Source organism: Eucalyptus grandis, chromosome 8, assembly GCF_016545825.1.
Source record: "Eucalyptus grandis isolate ANBG69807.140 chromosome 8, ASM1654582v1, whole genome shotgun sequence".
Lineage (NCBI taxonomy): Eukaryota > Viridiplantae > Streptophyta > Magnoliopsida > Myrtales > Myrtaceae > Eucalyptus > Eucalyptus grandis.
The window spans coordinates 31,334,945-31,353,589 of NC_052619.1; the positions used below are offsets into that span (position 1 = coordinate 31,334,945).

Genomic DNA, 18,645 nt, shown 5'->3' on the forward strand with positions numbered 1-18,645 from the left:
AATAGAGCCTTCTTTACTTGTACTTCATAATAGGAATCTCAATCGAAGTTGTGTTGTTATTATTCTCAAACATGTAATCAAACGAATAAGATCTAATGAGGTTGACCTCGCCAAGGGTCGGCCAGGACAAGTCTCCCCATGGCTAGGCAAGCGAGTTCAAGCCTCAAGCAAAGGCCGGGACGACAAAAAAGCCCAAATCGCCAAATTAACCCCATCAAAGCCCACTCATCCCTGCAAGCAAGAGAGAACAATGGGAATCAAAACAGAACGCGAAATGCCATTTTTAAGCCCAATACTGGACTCCTCGATGTTAATGTCGTAGGGGACACCCTCGTACCTGATCTCGCTCTCGGACGTCAAGCTAATTAAGCTCCCAATGTACGAATCCGCCGTCGAATTCAATCTCGAAGAAGAACTCTCGATTACCATGCTGTCACGCCATCCAATGGTTGGGCAAGGCTAGTGGCAAGGCGAGCTCGCTCTTGCCCAGCAACGGTGAGGGGAGGTCAAGCCTTCCCGGCCCTTGCCTCTTGCCAGTATCAAGGTCTGGCGACCAAATAGAGGAAAAAGGAATGAAAGAAGAAAAATAAAAGAAAAATAAATAAATAAATTATTAAAATTATTAAAATGTAATTAATAAATGTTCACGTTAGCGCCGGCAATGTCATATAGAATGGCCAACATCCACATGAACACCAATTAGTCAAAATTGATCAAATGGAATGGATTGGTATAAATACAAAATGTTTAAAACTCAACACCAATCATGGAGGTAAAAGGGTGGACCTCTGTCTTCCCTTTATGCTTTTTGCATGAAGGATCTTAAGGAGGATGATTAACATCGCAACTAATTAGATGAGATCTTGATTTATGAAGAAAATATTTATCCTTTACCAAAAAAATCCACTCATAATAAAAAAAATGCTAATTAGTTGCACTCGCTGCCGTATGGGATTTGCTTTATTGTACAAGATATAAAATATTCAATTTTAGAATTGAAATTCATAAGAGATATTATAAATTGTATGAAATGTCCACTGGCTGGATATTTACATAATAACTCATCGAGGAAATTTAGGAGAAAGAAATTGGGATCGCTTAAAAGTAGATAAATTGTCTTTGCTTTATCTATACTAACAAATATGAGGGCACATGCGTATACGTGTCAAGATAAATGAAAATAAAGATTAAATGTGTGAGAAGACAGATAAATATCTAAATACAAATCATTTGATGCAAAAAAATTCTATCATATGAAAATAGGGAGCTTCACAATTAATTTTGGAAAGTAATATATTTTATATGACAATTATAGAAATTATGTTTTGTCAATCATATCACTATGTCACCATAATACATTCAAAAAAGACACGGAGGTTTCAGGAAGTTTGTGAACTTTTCTGGGAAGATTGTGGATGGTATAGAAAAGAAATTAAATTCTATTTGATAGAGATATCGTGAAATAATTATTAATCTCTGCATATATCCATTGATATAATGTTTGTAAATGACTGATTGAGAATATTGAGGAATGAAAAGAAAAGATTAAGATCCCTTAAAAGTTGCGGGTTCTCTTTACTTTACATACTAGTATAGCTTATATATACAAATAACAGAAGATATATGAGCATGATATTTCTCTATACTTTGGCTAAACAAATTAGGTACATGAAATAATATTTTCACTAACAAAAGACAAATTATTACATCTAATAATTGAGATCCCAGGTTGTCGAGTCAAAAGGAAGAGGCACATTAAAACTGGGCCTGCCATTTTACCAGCATCGAGGACTTTGCATTTTCTCTCTTCTTTTGCTCAATTATTTGCATTTATGTCCGACACCAAGATCTTCCTTCCAAAATTATATTTGCTCGGTTACATTCACGGCACCATTTAATGCCCACTCTTATTCGCATACGTGCATGTGCAGCAATTGAGTTATGTACCCGGAGAATTCTTTATATCAAAGGTGTATTTATTTCTTGGAAAAAAAAATTGGTGGAGAAAAATAGTTTACAAAGAAATGGATGTTTTCGGTTATTCGACAGTGTACCTGAGAATGAGACGGAAAGTTTTTTGATTTATAGATCTTACTATCTTCCAAAATTATAACTCCATAGCCGAGTGAAAAATTATATAACCAAATGATGATTTAGTACGACAAACTTACAACAAATTGGACACTTACATGTGATTGAAGCTAACGTTAGAAATTTACTTTTTTTTATAGAGATGAAACTGCTAGAAGAGGAGGAAAGACCAATGAGGAGAGGGAGAGTAGATTCAAGCTCTATGCGAACATGCACGAGGAAAAGGATCCTGGCAAAACAATTCTTCTATTTAAGATGGGAAATCGTTTTCCTTAAATTTAAGCATGGTTACTTTCCTTGACTGGAAAATCTTTTCCGTTGATTATCCACTTTTAGGAAACCAAACACATGAAAAATTGGAAACCATTTCATAAAATCATATCATAAAACCAGACACATCCTAATTTTGCTAGATTATTTATTAAAAAAAAAAATCTTAGCTAATATATTCTCCTCACTAATATAGCGGTAATTATGGTACGTGCATATTGACCCACTTTCTTCATTGTCTTCACCCATTTTTCTATCTTGAGAAAATTGTCCCAAAAATCCTAAACTCATTATACTTTTACCAATTCAATCATAAACCTTTAAATTTTATCAATTAAGTCCTAAACTTTTTTTCATTTTACCAATTAAACTATAAACTTTTGCATGTTTTACTAATTGAGTTCATTTGGTTAATTTTGGTTAGAAATTATTGACATAGACACTAGCTACCCTCCGAGGCATAGGCTACACTAACAAACAATTTTTAATAATAATGTAATTTTCTTCATTTTTTTAAATTTTTTAAATTTTATTCTTTTCTTTTTCCTTTTGTCTTCTTTCTTATCTTTTTTCTCTAACTCTAGGCCGGGGAGGTCACCAATCAACCCTCCCGGCCATGGGTGGGCCTCGTGGCTCTAGCCAAATCCTTGTCCTCGCAGCTAAAGGGCAAGGGTCCGGCAAGGGCCAACGCCCTTGCTGTGGCCGATAAGGGCATGGAGGCCCTCACCCATGGCTAGTGAGAGTAGTGACACCCTCACCCAAACCAAGCAAGGGTCATGACCCTCGCCCTATGGCCATTGGAGTCAAACGGTGACTTCATTGTCTTGGGTTTAGGGAAAAAAAAAAAAAAAAAAATGATAAAATATTAAAATATTATTAAAATTTTGCACATATTATTAAAAGTCGTACTACGTAAAACAGTTGGCATCCACATCAGCTCCTAAGTGTAGAGTCACCTCCAACTTACACTATCATTTCTTTCCTAAGTGTAGAGTCGCCTCCAACTTACACTATCATTTCATTCGTGTGACGCCACAATAAGCAAATGATGGGCAGAGGGGGCCGAGCGAAGGCCGCACAGCTCGTAAGTGCTAGCAAGCCTTGAAAGTAAAAGAGACGCAAACTCAGATTCTTGAGTCTTTGTCGACAAGATTTGATCATAACCAAAGAGATTTTAACAATAAAGCCATTGTTACAGTGATCGCGTGCTAGCGGATGAAATCAAATACAGGCGACTAGGGTGGCTTCATCCGAGATGGCGCATGCTCCTCCAAGAAAGTCGACCGATGGGCCCGTGGATTCAAACGCAGTAAAGGACTTGATCAATTCCCTACAAACGAGCAGTCGATATCTCTAGGAGACAATTTTGTAGTTCAAATTTGGAAATCTCAATCAAACTTTCGGTGTTATTATTCTCAAAACGAATAAGGTGTACGGATTGATAGTTTCACTCTGGACACAAGAGGGGAATTCTGTATAGATTTAAGACTCTCCTAATTATTTAATCTTCTCTACTTCTGGGGAATCAAGTTGAAACTTAAGTAGATTTTTTTATTGGTAAACAATACTCTTGGCCTTTTTCATTTTCTTTTTCAGTAATTAAATGGTCGGAAGCCAGAAAAATCAACTAGGGATAGTTATACGAGGCACTAAAGTCACGTTACCTTAATGGACCCAAAGCCCAAACCTAACAAATTCCATGTAGAATTCAAATGGACCGTCTTTATGCTCTCGATTTCCAATTGAGGCCCTTGAGAAGAGCTTGCTTCGGGAAGGCACATTGCGTGTTTATCTTTCTGAAAAACAGAAAGAGAAAGACATCATGCGCATTTACCACCCACATGAACTATATAATCCAAGTGTCCATCTCACCTCTTGAGCCATATAATATATTTCTTGTTGATATTAAGATTATTTTGTCTTTTTCAATATGAATTGTTGTGATGCGTGAAGTTATTATGCTTTATTCAATTTGATAATCTCTCAAGTATTGATGTAGTATGTAAGGTAAGACTTAACAAATTTTCATTACCAATAAATATGAGATCGGCTGCATTAGGCACGATGGCATCTCCTGGTTCTCGTGGTTTAGCTAATGAAAGACTAAAACTATTTCCAATTTGTCATCCATCACACGTTCGATGGAACAATAACGGCTCCTACATGGCCAATTAGTCGTATTGCATATCAAGGACTTGTTCTGCAATTAGTGTTCAAAACAGCACATTCTGATGATTTACATTCAAGTAATAATTTGATTACCTTAAATATAGAGAGTGATCCTAGTTAATTGACTCAAGTGCTCTCTTAGATTTCCAGAAGATGTGAATCAACATTGAAGCCTATAGACAATCCACAAACATTGCTAGAGATTTGAAACTTTTACACACAATGACTTGTAAAACTAATATGATCAAAAATTATCTATTATTGTGGATATGATTGATGTCTTCTCATAACGTGAATATAAAAAGATAATACATAGTGACGAAAGTAAGCTATTGTACACTGCTTTTAATACCATGCTTTCCTCTGTTTCTGGTTGGAGGAAACCGGCCTTCTAAGTTATAGGTTACAAATATAGGCATCACTAACATTCCCGTTTAATCAAATTTACATGTAGATGATGTTTATAACTTGTATCCTACCAATTAGAGGCATAACTGGAGAAAATTTCTTTTAACCATGGATAAAGGAAAATATGACCCTTATCGCACGGTATCTAGAATCTCCTTCCTAAATGAATAGATGTAACTAGATCACTTCAAAATGACATGTACATCGCATGTTCTCAAACAAGTGAAAACTCTTGTTTTCAGTAATTAAATAATTCAAAGTTTGTCTTGCAAACATAAATAACTGAATAGAGTGGACTTAGGTCAGGGGTGGTTGCAAGAGAGAACGCAAGTTCATCATATTTACCTGCCCCAACCATTTCCTCTCATTTGCAACTATCCTAAAATCACCAAGCAACTGAAAAACCTCAAAAAGTTTCGACCCCTTTTCAAAAGTCTCCTGTCCTATTCTTTTCTCTTTCCTCTCTTATATTTTATGCATGCCTCACCCACTCGCCCGCAATCGAATTGAAATGTCAAAAAGAAAAGTTGTGGAAAAACATGAAAGGTAGAGGCATGTGTCACGGTCCGTGAATCCTCCCGTACTCGTGACACTTGTGAGTGGCGCTTGGGGTTATCTCGGTGAAGAGTATGAGGCAGAAGGGGTAGAACACAACCTGGTCTCAGTGGGAGTGGCGTCGGGACGGTTGGTGCTAGGAGTTCTAGGATAGAAGGATTACATTACTTAGAGCTCAAGACGGGGTAGGCCTCCCGTGCACAAACCGGCGGGAGCCGATGCCGCTCTCCCGACGAGGCCATGGCAGCCGAAACCGCTGTTGTGCCTAAAGAGAACCGCCGCCTTACTCGATGGACCGCACGCCCGAGCGAAGCCGGGCGTGGTAGGGTCTCGCACGAAGAATCATTCACCGTATCGTTCGTGGAACAGCCTAAAGAAAGGGCTGGCTCGGCGAATTCCGCCGCTAGGCGCCCGCGGGTCGCTTCCGAGGCCAAGGAAACTCTCGGCCCGTGACACATGCATGTGTCCCCTCCTTTTGCTTTTTCCCAACATATCACTTCGAATTGTACCTGAGGATTACGAAGAGATTCTCTATGTTCTTTTTCTTTTGCATGAAGGATCTTAAGGATGGATGATTGAAACTTCTGTAAATGTACATGTAGAGCATGAAGTATTCCACACTGAATCATGTAAACTTCCCATCTAAGTATATGAGATTTGCACCGATGTCTAGTCATTTTGTAGCTATAGCATTTAGGTTGGGAGGGGTCACTATAACTTGGTTCAATTATAACTTCTACAGGTTCTGTTTAAATCACATGTCTCTCAATTTCTAAGGCGCTGGTTATAACTTATAGAAGCGTGTAAACTAGAGAAGAACAATGATACTAATGGCGCTTAGTAAACTTCAAAAGATACTGTTTGGTACACTTCAAAAGATACTGTTTGGTACAAACTTTTTCATAGTACTTTAAGTTATCAAAAAGGTTTGTAGTTTAATAAGGTGTTTGGCAAATATTTTATAGCTATACTAGCTTATAGCAGAATTTAGAACTACCTTATCGAATTTTAAGGTTTTGTAGTTTCAAAATACATATTATTAAATATGTAAAATTACAACCATTCAGAGCACAACTACTATTTATTCAAGATTATAGCAAACGAGCTCTTATTGTGTAGCACCCCAAGTCCATTAAAAGTTAAAAGATTGAATAATAAAAAATAATTTAGTATTCAATCCCAGATGCTTACATATTATCCACATTACCAAAAAAAGATCTTGAAATAATTAAGATCTACATGTTATTCATTCTCACTGTAAAGAGAAAACACTCATTATTATCTTAAAAATATTTGAAACCCCTACAAAAATTAGATCCTGGAATCATGCCACAGTGTTCGAATTCGCCGACACCCCGTCCAGTCGAGGATTCAAACCAAACAAAATCCAGAGCTTCTCAACAGCCCCGGGGACGGCCAAGCAGGAGCGCTCGCCCCCTCCAAAACTTGCTATTAATAGGGCCGTGTGGTCTATAAATAAATGGAATAAACATGCTGAAAATACTAAAAATTGTCCCAAAAGCGTTATCAAGTTCTAAAACTTTCAGATAGTGCAACTAAGTTTTAAAAATTGTTAAATTATTTGCAATAAAACCTTTTATTAACTCCATCCGATTTGACTAATGAAAGGTATTTTTCGTTATGTGTGGATTAGATATGTGATAAATGGTACAATATTGATTGTAAATTTGTACATCTAGTTGTCATAAATCTCCTAACCATATGATAATTTGCGCCAAAGAAGTTGAAACTTGTGTATTGTTCGGTGCTCATAACCTTTTTAGTGTCTTTCTAAACATGGTCGTATGACAAGGTGGGGGCAGAATTTTACTCAATGCCAAAAATTATCGATTCCTTTTCATGCCACTATCAGTTAAAAAAGAAGTGACCAATGACTTTTGCTCAAGTAACTTGTTGGTAGCTTACTAATATTTTACGAAAGTACCAACATCTTTCTAGGTAAAATATTGCCAAACATTTTACTAGCAAAAGTGCACATGCGACTTGTGTCTGCAAAAAATTGACAAGTGAATCGCCTTATTACATAATATTTGAATTATTAATTAATGGAAAGAGATTTTTAATTCAATATAAATAACTTGCAAATTTACATATGGAAAGAGAAATATATTTCAAGTTTTGAATTAATTTTTGTAAGGTTGTTATAAGATAGAAAACATTCAATTTTCACATTGAAATTCATAAGAGATGTATAAAATTCATAAATTTTACGTCGCTGTCCATTGGTTGAACATTTGTATAAGGACTCATCGACAATATTCAGGAAAAAGAAATCGCGATCACTTAAAGTTAGATAAATTCTCTTTGCTTTATTTATACTAACAAACATGAGGGCACATGCGTATACGTGTGAAGGAAAATGGAAAATAAAAGATTAAATGTTTGTAAAGACAGATTAATATCAAATTAATTTATGAAGGAAATTTCAATGATTATCAGAATAGAGAGTTTTACATTTAATTTTGGAAAAGTAAAATATTGTATTTGACAATTATTTGAATTACGATTTTGGCAATCGTTTCATACTATCTCGCCATAATACATTAAAAAAAGACACGGAGATTTCAGGAAGTTTCTTGAACTTTTCTAGGAAGATTGTGGGTAGTATTAAAAAGAAAATTATATTCTAGTTAAGAGAGATATCACTAAATAATTTTTTTTTTATTTACGCATATATCCATTGACATAATATTTATAAAATGAGTAATTAAGAATATTGAGGAATGAAAAGAAAAGATTGAGATCTCTTAAAAGTTGGAGGTTTTCTTAACTTTATATACTAACATAGTTTATATACATGAATAACAGAAGATGCATGAACATGAAATAACTCTATTCTTTGACTAAACCAATTAGGTAGATGGCATAAATATCGATTTATTTTCACTAACAAAATACAAATTATTACATACTTGGATGCCCATGTCACGATATTTGGACGTATGTGGAGATTTATGGGCCAGGAGTCGAATTTCAGATCATTTTACTCGAGAAACGAAAGATATAGGACGACTATAAGAGCAGGAAACGCTCATTTTACGACATTGTCATTAAGTAGAGAGGGTGGCACATGTAGCCGGTCCCAGGTTCGTAACTCTTGTCGAAGGGAAGAAGCAACATTAAAACTTAGGTCTGCCATTTCACCAGCATCGTGGACTTTGCACTTTTCTCTCCTCTTCTACTCAATTATTGGCATTTATGTCCGACACCAAGATCTTCCTTACCAATTATATCTTGCTCATTTATGTTGACGGCACCATTCAATGCCCACTCTTATTCGCATACGTGCATGTGCGGCAATTGAGTTATTTTCCCGGAAACTTCTTTTCATAAAAGGTGTATTTATTTTTTGGAGAAAAAATTATGGAGTATAATGTCTTTCGTGAAAATCATTTTCAAAGAAATGACCGGTTTCCAGTTGTTTGGCAGTGATCCTGAAAATGACATGAAAAGATCTTCCTATCTTCCAAGAATGTATGTCACATAGCCGAGTGAAAAATTATAAAATCATACGATGATTTAGTCCAATGGACCTACAACGAATCAAACGCTTATATGGGATTGAATCTAATGTTGGAAATCAATTTGAAGAGGAAAGATCAGTGAAGAGAAAGAAAGAGAGTAGATTGAAGCTCTATCTGAGTGCGCGTGTGGGAAAGGAGCCGGCAAAAGAATACTTCTTTTCAGGTTGGAGCAATCATTTCTCTCAAATTTAAGTATGGTTATTTTTCTGGATCGAAAAGTCTTTGCCGTTGATTATTCATTTGTTAACAAGGCAAATACATGAAAATTTGAAAATCGCTCTATAAAACTAATTCATAAAAACAAACGCACCCTAATTTCACCATATAATTTTAACAAGTCCTTGCTACTATATTCTCCCCCTCCCCTCGTGTAGACGTAATCATGGTACGTGGGTATTGACCCACCTTCTTCATTATCTTCACCCATTTCTCGGCAAGTGTAAATTTTTTTTTTTTGAAAAATGGGTCACTTGATTATCACATCTAGCGAATTCTGTCAAAAATTTTACATGACGATCTTTTATTAATTTTGCTTGCTTACGTGACTCACCGAAAAATCTAACTTAGTAAAGATACACAAAAAAGATGTTGTTTTGCACAATTCGAATTTTAATATAAAATTAATTAAATTAAATTTAAAACCAAATTTAGAAATTAAAAAAAAAATAAAAAAAAAAAAAAAAAAAAAAAAAAAAAAAGAAGAAACAAAGATAAATAACAACCGCGATCGAGGGCTCGGCCCTCGTCGCTACCATTGCTAGCCCTTGGCCCGGTCGGGCGAGGGTCGGCAACCCTCGCCGAATCTAGGGAGGGCCGCGACCCTCACCCGCATCTAGGCGAGGGCTCACGGGCCATCACCGTCAATTGATCGGGGTCACCGGCCCGGTCGTGGCTCGACTGACCTCGACCCTCCTCCCACCTTCCTAGCGATGGCGGGAGGCGATGGTGACAAGGGCTAAGCTCTCAACTACCGGCTGCTATTCATCTTTCTCCTTTAAATAAATATATATATATATATATTATCTTAATTTAATTTATTTAATTTTTATATTTACCTACATTAACAATAAAACGACATCGTTTTGGCACTTATCTAGCCATGTCAACATGCAAAACAACGTCGTTTTGCACTTGGCTCATCGGAAAATCATAATGTCGGTGTTTTAGCCAGATTTTCTCGCTATTTGCACTTAATTAATCCATTTTACTCCGATTTTAGCACATAAATGTCCCTTTTCTAATTCTTGGCACTTAAGTGTTCTCTCATGTCAAGTTTTGAATACCTAAACTCCCCATTTCTCTATCGCCATAATCACCAATGTTGCACCTTTTTATGCTTTTCTTTCTCTTTTTTTACACACATTTATTCGTATCTTATTTAATTCTTTCCTTTTCTTTTTTCCAGTGGAAATTATTTTATTATTGAACTTATGGGAGAGACTAATGTAGGATGGGAATCAAATTATAATTTTTATCTAATTAACCGGTATTTGTTTTTTTATAAGAAGGCTTAGGTTCCTTAGCATACTAGATTCTCCTTTTAGGATTTCATATAAGAAAGTTGTATCTATAGTTCCAAATGTTTCACCAAACGTATAATCAACTCCTAAACTTTTGAATTTGTTCAATCAAATCCTAATTTTTTCGGTATTGGACGTAATTTAGTCAATCTGGTGAGCTCACGTATAACTTTGCTAGCATGGCATGTCAAAATGCAGCATGGCATTTTTTTAAATTTCTTTATGCATATATGGCTTTGAGTCTTTGACATGGCACCACATCAATAAAATTAAAAACTAAAAAGTTTGAAGAAAAACCCAAAAATTAAATAAAAAAGCCAAAGATTGTAGATAATTATTTTTTTTAAAAAAGCAAAGTCATAGGGAGAGGCACTATACGTAAATTATCACTAGCAGCGCACTTCCTTTTCTCTGTCCTTCATCCTCCTAATCATTTTAGTTGACACGAACCTGTAAATTATCGAATCGAATAGCTTTATTTTTTTAGAGTGGAATGTCCCTAAGATAGAAGCTCGGTTTGATTGAATGAGCTTATGGAAAATGAGAGATTTCACCTTCAGTCAGGGATGTAGATTGATTAAAGGGAGTAATCACGTATTTGGCTCGTTCCTACTGAAAATGTGGCCTTTGAATATTTTTGTCTCTCCCTCTCTCTTCAATCATTCTAGAATATTTGCATGTATATAATAGGCATTTCCCCCTCCCCAAAGAGATAAACTATAATGATTCGGTCCAATGAGAGCGGGGAGTAATCGTTGGGACTAGAAGGCTTGGACAAGAAGCGACTCCCAGCATGCTTCTAGGATGGATAAAGGGATAATAATGAACCAAACTATACATCAAGTAAGGAAATGGTGATTCTGAGATATATATGAGAAAATTGAAATTAACTTATAAAGGCACAATGGCAAGCTTTGCTTGCATGTACGTCAAATGACAAAACCTGAGGCTCGATATGGAACGGGTCAAAACGGACAATAACCTCGAGTGAGTTAATCTAAAATTATCACATCAATTTATATTGTCAAATAGAGCTGAATGTGAACCAAATTATGTGTAGGCATAGAGATATATGCAAAAATAAGTTTTATGCTATTTGGTATTGAGTATTTGATATTCTGAGAGCATCCAGCCAAATTTCAGGAGCCATGAAATAATCCCACTGCCTTGAATTACTTTTGTGCCACCTCTCGACAAATATGCTTGTGTTTTCAGGATGCCCTTTTTCACGGTTAAAGTTGAGAAATGGGAGAAGCCACCGGGGAATTTCATGTGCTTGACCGAAAAGATAGGTTGGTTTTTTGCTCGCTCTAGGACAAGCACAGGTACCTGCGGCACAGGGCCGTGTGTTCCGACCCAGTTTCTGTAAAAGTTGTTTGGCATTTTTCAGAAAAAAAATCCACCTTTATGTCTCCCTTCTGCTTTTCTACTTTGGCTTTGCTTCCATAAAATAATGCAGACTAAATTCTTTGCTTGTCCGACCAAAAGAAAAAAAATTCTTTTCTTGACATGGTGGATTATTTAATTTCAAGTAAATATAACACTAAGAAGAAAACTTCTTCTTTTATTAATTTCGGTCAATTGAAGCTGACATGTTGATCAGGACTAAAAATGTGATGTTTAAATAATTAATGCCTTTTTGAAATGAAATCCCGTAAGAAAATTTAAGAGAGAAGACGGAAGACGGAATTATGACAGCCACCTATACAATGTATAGTCATTTTCCTAAAGACAACTATTGCTTCAAGATTGGACGAAGCTTTACTAAAATCCTCTCAGAAAACACACAAAAGATTCGAACTACAGATTTCAAATCCGAAAGCAAAAATCTATAATATATGAAAACTCGCTCTAAACCTGCACCAATGGTTATTTGCAATTAGGCATCAAACGGTCGCAACTGTGAATTCAATAAATGTAAAAAGTAAGTGATAATTGCATAAGATAAACACTTGTTCACTACTCGAGCCCAAAACCTAAGTTTGGGTAATATTATAGGTATATTAATTTGAAATTTTTCGTGACATTAATACATACACACCACACTCGCACTGAATAACGGCTCGAAATCTTCAAAGGGGAAGCTGCTGGCTCCCACACGATCAATCAGTCATTTCCCTTGTCAAGTCATTGTTGTACACACCATACGAATCCCAAATCCACCAGAAAAATATTAACAAACACGAAAGAAAAATAAATAAATAAAGGATGACGCGGATTTTTGTCATGGACTTAGCATGCTTCTCGCATGAAACCAAACTTGTCTAAATCGTGAAATCAAATGATGTCACGCTCTGAGACATAGGACTACCCAAAAAAAATTCGTGACAATAATAGCCTCCCATAACATAATTGTTGTGTCATGTCGAGTACTCGAAGCCTCAATTTTAGATTTTTCCAAACTTTTTAAACTTTATTTTCAAATTCCTAATGAGGTGAAAAGGTGTTGGCATCTGAAATTACGCAATGCTATTTACATGATAATGTTATTTAACTAAAAGTTTTGCAATATCAAACCTAAGATGCGTGAAGTTCCAAACTTTGTTAAAATCTAAAATCAAGGTTGCTATATATCTTCATATAATGGATGGACACATTATGGTGACCTTGATTTTATGGGCATGTTTAGTTTGGTTAGAAAAATTCAAGTTTGGCGAAAAACCAAACCTAAATTAGTAGCTTGCTTTTGACATTTTGAAAGCCAAAATGAATCAAAAGGGTGAACTAAATCTCATAAAGTTTGTGATGAGACATTCATTGATCGGCCACCGGTTGTGCTTGAATACTATGATAAATTCGTCTTTATGGAATGATCGAGTCTCTACATGCTATACCAAGTTGATTCATTTTTCAGATTTACTTACCTTATAGGATTTGCATCTTTGTCTTGAAATTACGTACCTCTCTTTCGTATGAAATGAAAGTTTTCTTTCCAATGAAAAGAAAACAAAGTTCTCATAAAGTTCTGAAAGAATATAATTGTAGACTATTGTAGCGCAAAAATTCAATTCCATGTACCGCATTTCATATTGCAAAAGGACTAAAGGGAATGCCAGTGGTGGCAGAATTAAATGACCAAATTGGACCATGTCCTCTCTTGCTTCTGCCCAAAGGCAAAGTGCTGCTACCTTGGCTAACCAACCGACCTCTTGCTGTTCAATTGTGATTCATGTAGGCCCTTATAGAAAAACACAAGTCATTTTTACCGAAAAAACCAAAACAAAAATATAGAACAGATCAAAATAAAAACTTGGAAACCAGCCAAAGACATCACCGGGCAACCTAAAAGTCTTGGTATAAAGCCCCCCAAAAAATAGAAACTGGAAAAGTCTTGGTTGTTAGCACTTAAAACCTAAAAGTACCTTACTCCAAATATATAAATTGGACGTATATAGCAGCACTCGTCCTTGATGTTCCCTCCAATTTAAAACTTACTGTACTGACTCTCCTCCCCCACCACTCACCCTTTGATGTTTCAAGTCTGTAAACTCAGTTTCTGCTGCTGCAGAGACAGCTGCACTCACAAACTGTGCCATGAAACAGGATACAGTGTTTGATGAAGACAAGGCACCACTAATTATAAAATCAAGAAAGGAAAACTTATCAATCCTGCTGTACAAAAAGGAAAGAAGAACTTCAAACATTTGAACTCCTTAAAGTTAGAGCACCCCCCCAACCACCAAAAAAAGGTAAAAGAAAATTCAAGAAAAAAGAGGAAGAAAATGAAAGAAGACAAATTTATAAAAGAAAATGCTAACCCAACTCATTGAAAACCTAGGAGGGGTAAAAAGAAACAACACTCCCACCAAAACAAAGATCAAATGCTAAGAAGATCCACCGGAGGCGATTGCGGCGCCGGCTGTTGTTGCTGCTGCTCCTTCCCATCTTTCGTCGTCGCCGAGGACTCGAGCGCCAAGCCTTGTGGTGGCAAGGACTGCGCCACCACCACCACCGAATCTCCCTTGGCCGAGCCCGGCGGCCTCGGGCGCTCCGTCAGGATCTGGACGACCTCTCGCATCGTCGGGCGCTCCACCGCCTGCTCCTCGACGCACAGCATCGCGACGTAGAACACGTGCATGGCCTCGTGGAGAGGGACGGCCGGGAGCCTCGGGTCGAGGATCTTCTGGACCTCCTCCTTGTTCGAGTTCGTCATCTTTCGCATCCACTGGACGATGTCCACCCCATCCCCAAATTCTCCGACCGGCTTCCTCCCGCTAACTAGCTCTAATAGAACCACCCCGAAACTGTAGACGTCGCTCTTCTCATCCACCTTTAGAGTGTACGCGTATTCTACACACACCAAACAAAGAAAAAACAACTATTAAAAAACCGTCCGAGCAAACCAGAGAATCAAACGAGCACAAAGTCAAAGGTTAGTTGACAAGTTTCGCTAAATCAATTGACAAAAGAGCTCCTAAGAATGCATCCGGATTTGAATTCATGAGTTGGACAGGCCAGGTAGTCCTTGTCAAAAGCTAGGCCGCATATAGCGGGTGAGATGTCTTGGTGGTATAGGCCTTTCGGGTGGACCGTCATATAATTCATGTGCTACGAAAGCTGCATCAATCTCTACTTTCGGTTTGTCGAAAAGGATTGATTGCGAATTTTCTAAGTTTCGGAGAAAAAAGAAGAAATAGTTCACATTGGACATGAGGGTCAAAAACAGGCATGAAGAAGGGAGAGACATGAGCAAACATATGTACCTAAAATTCAAACAGTGACAGTAAAATCTCAGTCAAAAGGTCAGTTCAGTTCAGCATATTCTTGGATCATTGACCAAGTGAATCATGGCCTCTAGTACAGATTTAAGTACTTAAACCATTCGAAGATCAAACAACAACATCTATCATATCACTTTGTAACTAGATTTCAAGATCGAATCGAAACGTACCTGGCGCTATGTATCCATATGACCCGGCAATGGCGGACATGCACTCCGATGTACCCGAGTCCTGTAGGAACTTGGCGAGCCCGAAATCGGCGACGTGGGCCTCGTAATTCAAGTCGAGGAGGATGTTGTTCGACTTCACGTCCCGGTGGACGATCAGCGGCGAGCAGTCGTGGTGGAGATAGCACAGCCCCTTGGCGGACTCGACGGCGATCTGGTACCGCGTGTCCCAGTGCAGGTGCCCGCCTTTCTTGCCGTGCAGGACCTCGCCGAGGCTCCCGTTGGGCATGTACTCATAGACCAGGAGGTTCGTCTCGTGGTTCGAGCAGAAGCCGAGCAGCCTCACGATGTGGCGGTGCCGGATCCGCCCGAGGGTCTGGATCTCCGCGTTGAACCCGTGGTCGTGGGACGAGCCCCGGCTCATGGCCGGGAGTCTTTTCACGGCGACCTGGTCGCCGTTGGGCATCGCCCCTTTGTACACGATGCCCGCGCCGCCCTTCCCGATGATGTTATCCTCCTTCAGGGAATCCAGGATGTCATCGCAGGTGAAGTCCAGGCGCTGGAACGCGGTCAGCTTCCACGCACGGGACTCGCCGGCCTTCTTCAGCGACCGGGCTTTGAGGATCGCGGCGATCGCGAACACGATCGAGCAGACGAGCAGCCCGATCACGAGCAGTAGCTTCAGGGAGGCAGAGAGCGGACCCTTGGCGTGCGCTGGATGAGTCCCGTTCGCGAACCCCTCCTTGCAGGCACCCAAGTAAGGACCGCAAAGATCAGGATTGCCCAAGAACGATGTGTAATTGAAATAGCTGAACTGGCCAGTGCCCGGAACCAGGCCGGAGAGATTGTTATACGAAAAATCGACCGACGTCAAGCTCTGCATTGTGGATATTGAGGTGGGGATATTGCCAACGAGATGATTCCTCGACAGGTTCAAGTAGTTCAGTATCCTCATTCCGGTGATCTCGTTCGGAATCTCGCCTGAGAGGTCGTTCCGGCTGAGATCGACGAAAGTCAAGAGCTTGCACTGGCTGATCTCCGGGGTGATTGGGCCCGAGAACTTGTTGTGGCTGAAGTCCATCTTGGAGAGCTGCTGCAGCCGCCCGATCTCGGCCGGGATCGGGCCCGAGAACTTGTTGCCGTCCAGAGGAGCTTCTGGACTCCGGAGAAGTCGCCGATGCTCGGCGGGAGAGACCCGGATAACCGGTTATTGGAGAGACTAATCTGACCGAGACTCGCGGCGACAGAGCCGTCGGTCACAGGGAACTCGCCCTCGAGATAATTGTCCTGCAATTCGACCTGGGAGAGCATGGGGAGTCCGAAGAGGCCCTTGGGGATCGACCCGTTGAGGAAATTCTCGCCCATTCGGATCCTGCTCAGGGACCGGCACTCGCCGAGCGATTCCGGGATCGGGCCGAACAAGAAATTCCCGAGCGTGATCAATGTGCTGAGCTTATTGCCCTTGCACATATCGGGAGGCAGAGTGCCGGTCAATTTGTTGGAGGAGAGATCGAGAAAGTGGAATTTTCCGTTCGCACCGAGCTTCTCCGGGATGCTTCCGGTGAAGTTGTTCTCCCACAGCTGCAGCACCTCCAGCTGCGGCAGCTCGCCGATGAAGTCGGGTATGGAGCCGTGGAGCTTGTTCCGGAAGAGGTTCAGGAGGGTCAGGTTCTTGAGCTCGGCGAAGGAGGCGGGGATGTCGCCGGACAGCATGTTGTTCGACAGGTCCATGGACTTCAAGCTCTTCAGCTGGCCGATCTCCGGGGTCAGGGACCCGGAGAGGGAGTTCACCTGGAGGAACAGAGTGTCGAGGTTCTGCAGCCTGCCGATCTCCGGCGGATTTCGCCGGAGAGACCGCAGCTGCGGCGTCGAGCCGGACCAGCTCCGACAAGTTCCCGATCTCCGGGGGCAGGCCGCCGTCGTAGGTGTTGTAGTACCCGATGTAGAGCTCCCGGAGGCTCGTCAGGTTCCCGATCTCCGGCGGCACGGCGCCCTCGAGCTCGTTGCCGGAGACGGCGAGGTACTCCAGGGACTGCCAGCGGCCGTACTCGGGCGGGATTTTGCCGGCGAAGAAGTTGCCGCCGAGGTGGAGGTGGCGGAGGCTGGGCAGGTCGACGACGGTGAGGGGCAGCTCGCCGGTCATGTTGTTGTTGTAGAGGTCCAGCACCTGGAGGCGCTTGAGGGCGGCGAGCTCCGCGGGGAAGGTGCCGTTGAAGACATTGTTGGAGAGGTTGAGGAGGCGGAGGCCGGCGAGGGCGGAGATTTGCGGGGGGATGGGGCCGGAGAGCTGGTTGGCGGGGACGGAGAGGTTGGAGAGGAGGCGGAGGTGGGCGAGGTCGCCGGAGAGGGTGCCGGTGAGGTTGAGACCGGTGAGGTCGAGGGAGACGACGCGGCCGCGGGGGTCGCAGCCGACGCCCCGCCACGTGCAGTGGGCGGTGGAGGCGTTCCAGGAGGCGAGGGCGGCGGCGGGGTCGTCGGTGATGGCGGACTTGACGGAGAGGAGGGCCCGTTGCTCGGGGATGCCGGCGGCGGCGGCGGCGAGGGAGGGGAGGCGGTGGCAGTGGAGGTGGAGGAGGAGCAGGAACAGGAGCAGGAGGCGCATTTTTTTTGGTGGGTCGCCGCCTAATGCAAGAAGCTCTAGGCGCTCTCTCTCTCTCTCTCTACTTTCTCTCTCTTTCTCTCTCTACTCTTGTGCCATCTTTCTCTCTCTACTCTTGTGCCCTGGTTTTAGAGAGAGAAAGTGAGGGGAGGGAGGAGGAGGAGGAGGAAGGTGGTGGTGGAGGTGGTTTGGGAGGGAGTGAGGTTGAGACAGTGAAGGGCAGAGAGATGGAGAAGACCAGGGAGTGATTATATTGTGTCATTTTATAATTGGATTAGTTTTACTTTTTCAAATTTTATTTTATTTTTTATTCATTTGCTATTTGGATAATGATTTGTTTCTTTTTTGGTGAGGGTGAGAGGGTCCTTTTATTTTACAGATGTAATGCAGTCTGAGGAGGTGTAAAATCGGTGACTCTCCTATCAAGGGGCAAAAGAGGAAATGAAATTGTGTTTCGTTTTTATCCTCTTTTCTGAATTTTTCTTCGGAGTGTTTTTTTTTTTCTTTTTGCTTAAAACTTTTATTCTTTATAAGCAAGGATATATGTTTCTCATTTTCTGTGGAGAAGTTGTTTTCTACTTGATTTCCATTATGTTTGGT

The 18,645-nt window shown here is 40.4% G+C and overlaps 1 protein-coding gene across 1 annotated transcript; it reads right to left on the reverse strand.

Annotated features, from left to right (window-relative positions):
• Positions 1–14,051: 14,051 nt before the first annotated feature.
• LOC104414078 (leucine-rich repeat receptor-like serine/threonine-protein kinase BAM1) lies at positions 14,052–18,202 on the reverse strand. Its single transcript, XM_010025093.2, is given in 5 exon segments — positions 14,052–14,848; positions 15,450–16,595; positions 16,598–17,287; positions 17,290–17,307; positions 17,310–18,202. Coding segments are annotated over 5 exon segments (3,066 nt in total). The 5' UTR covers positions 18,049–18,202; the 3' UTR covers positions 14,052–14,375.
• Between the last annotated feature and the right edge of the window lie 443 nt (positions 18,203–18,645).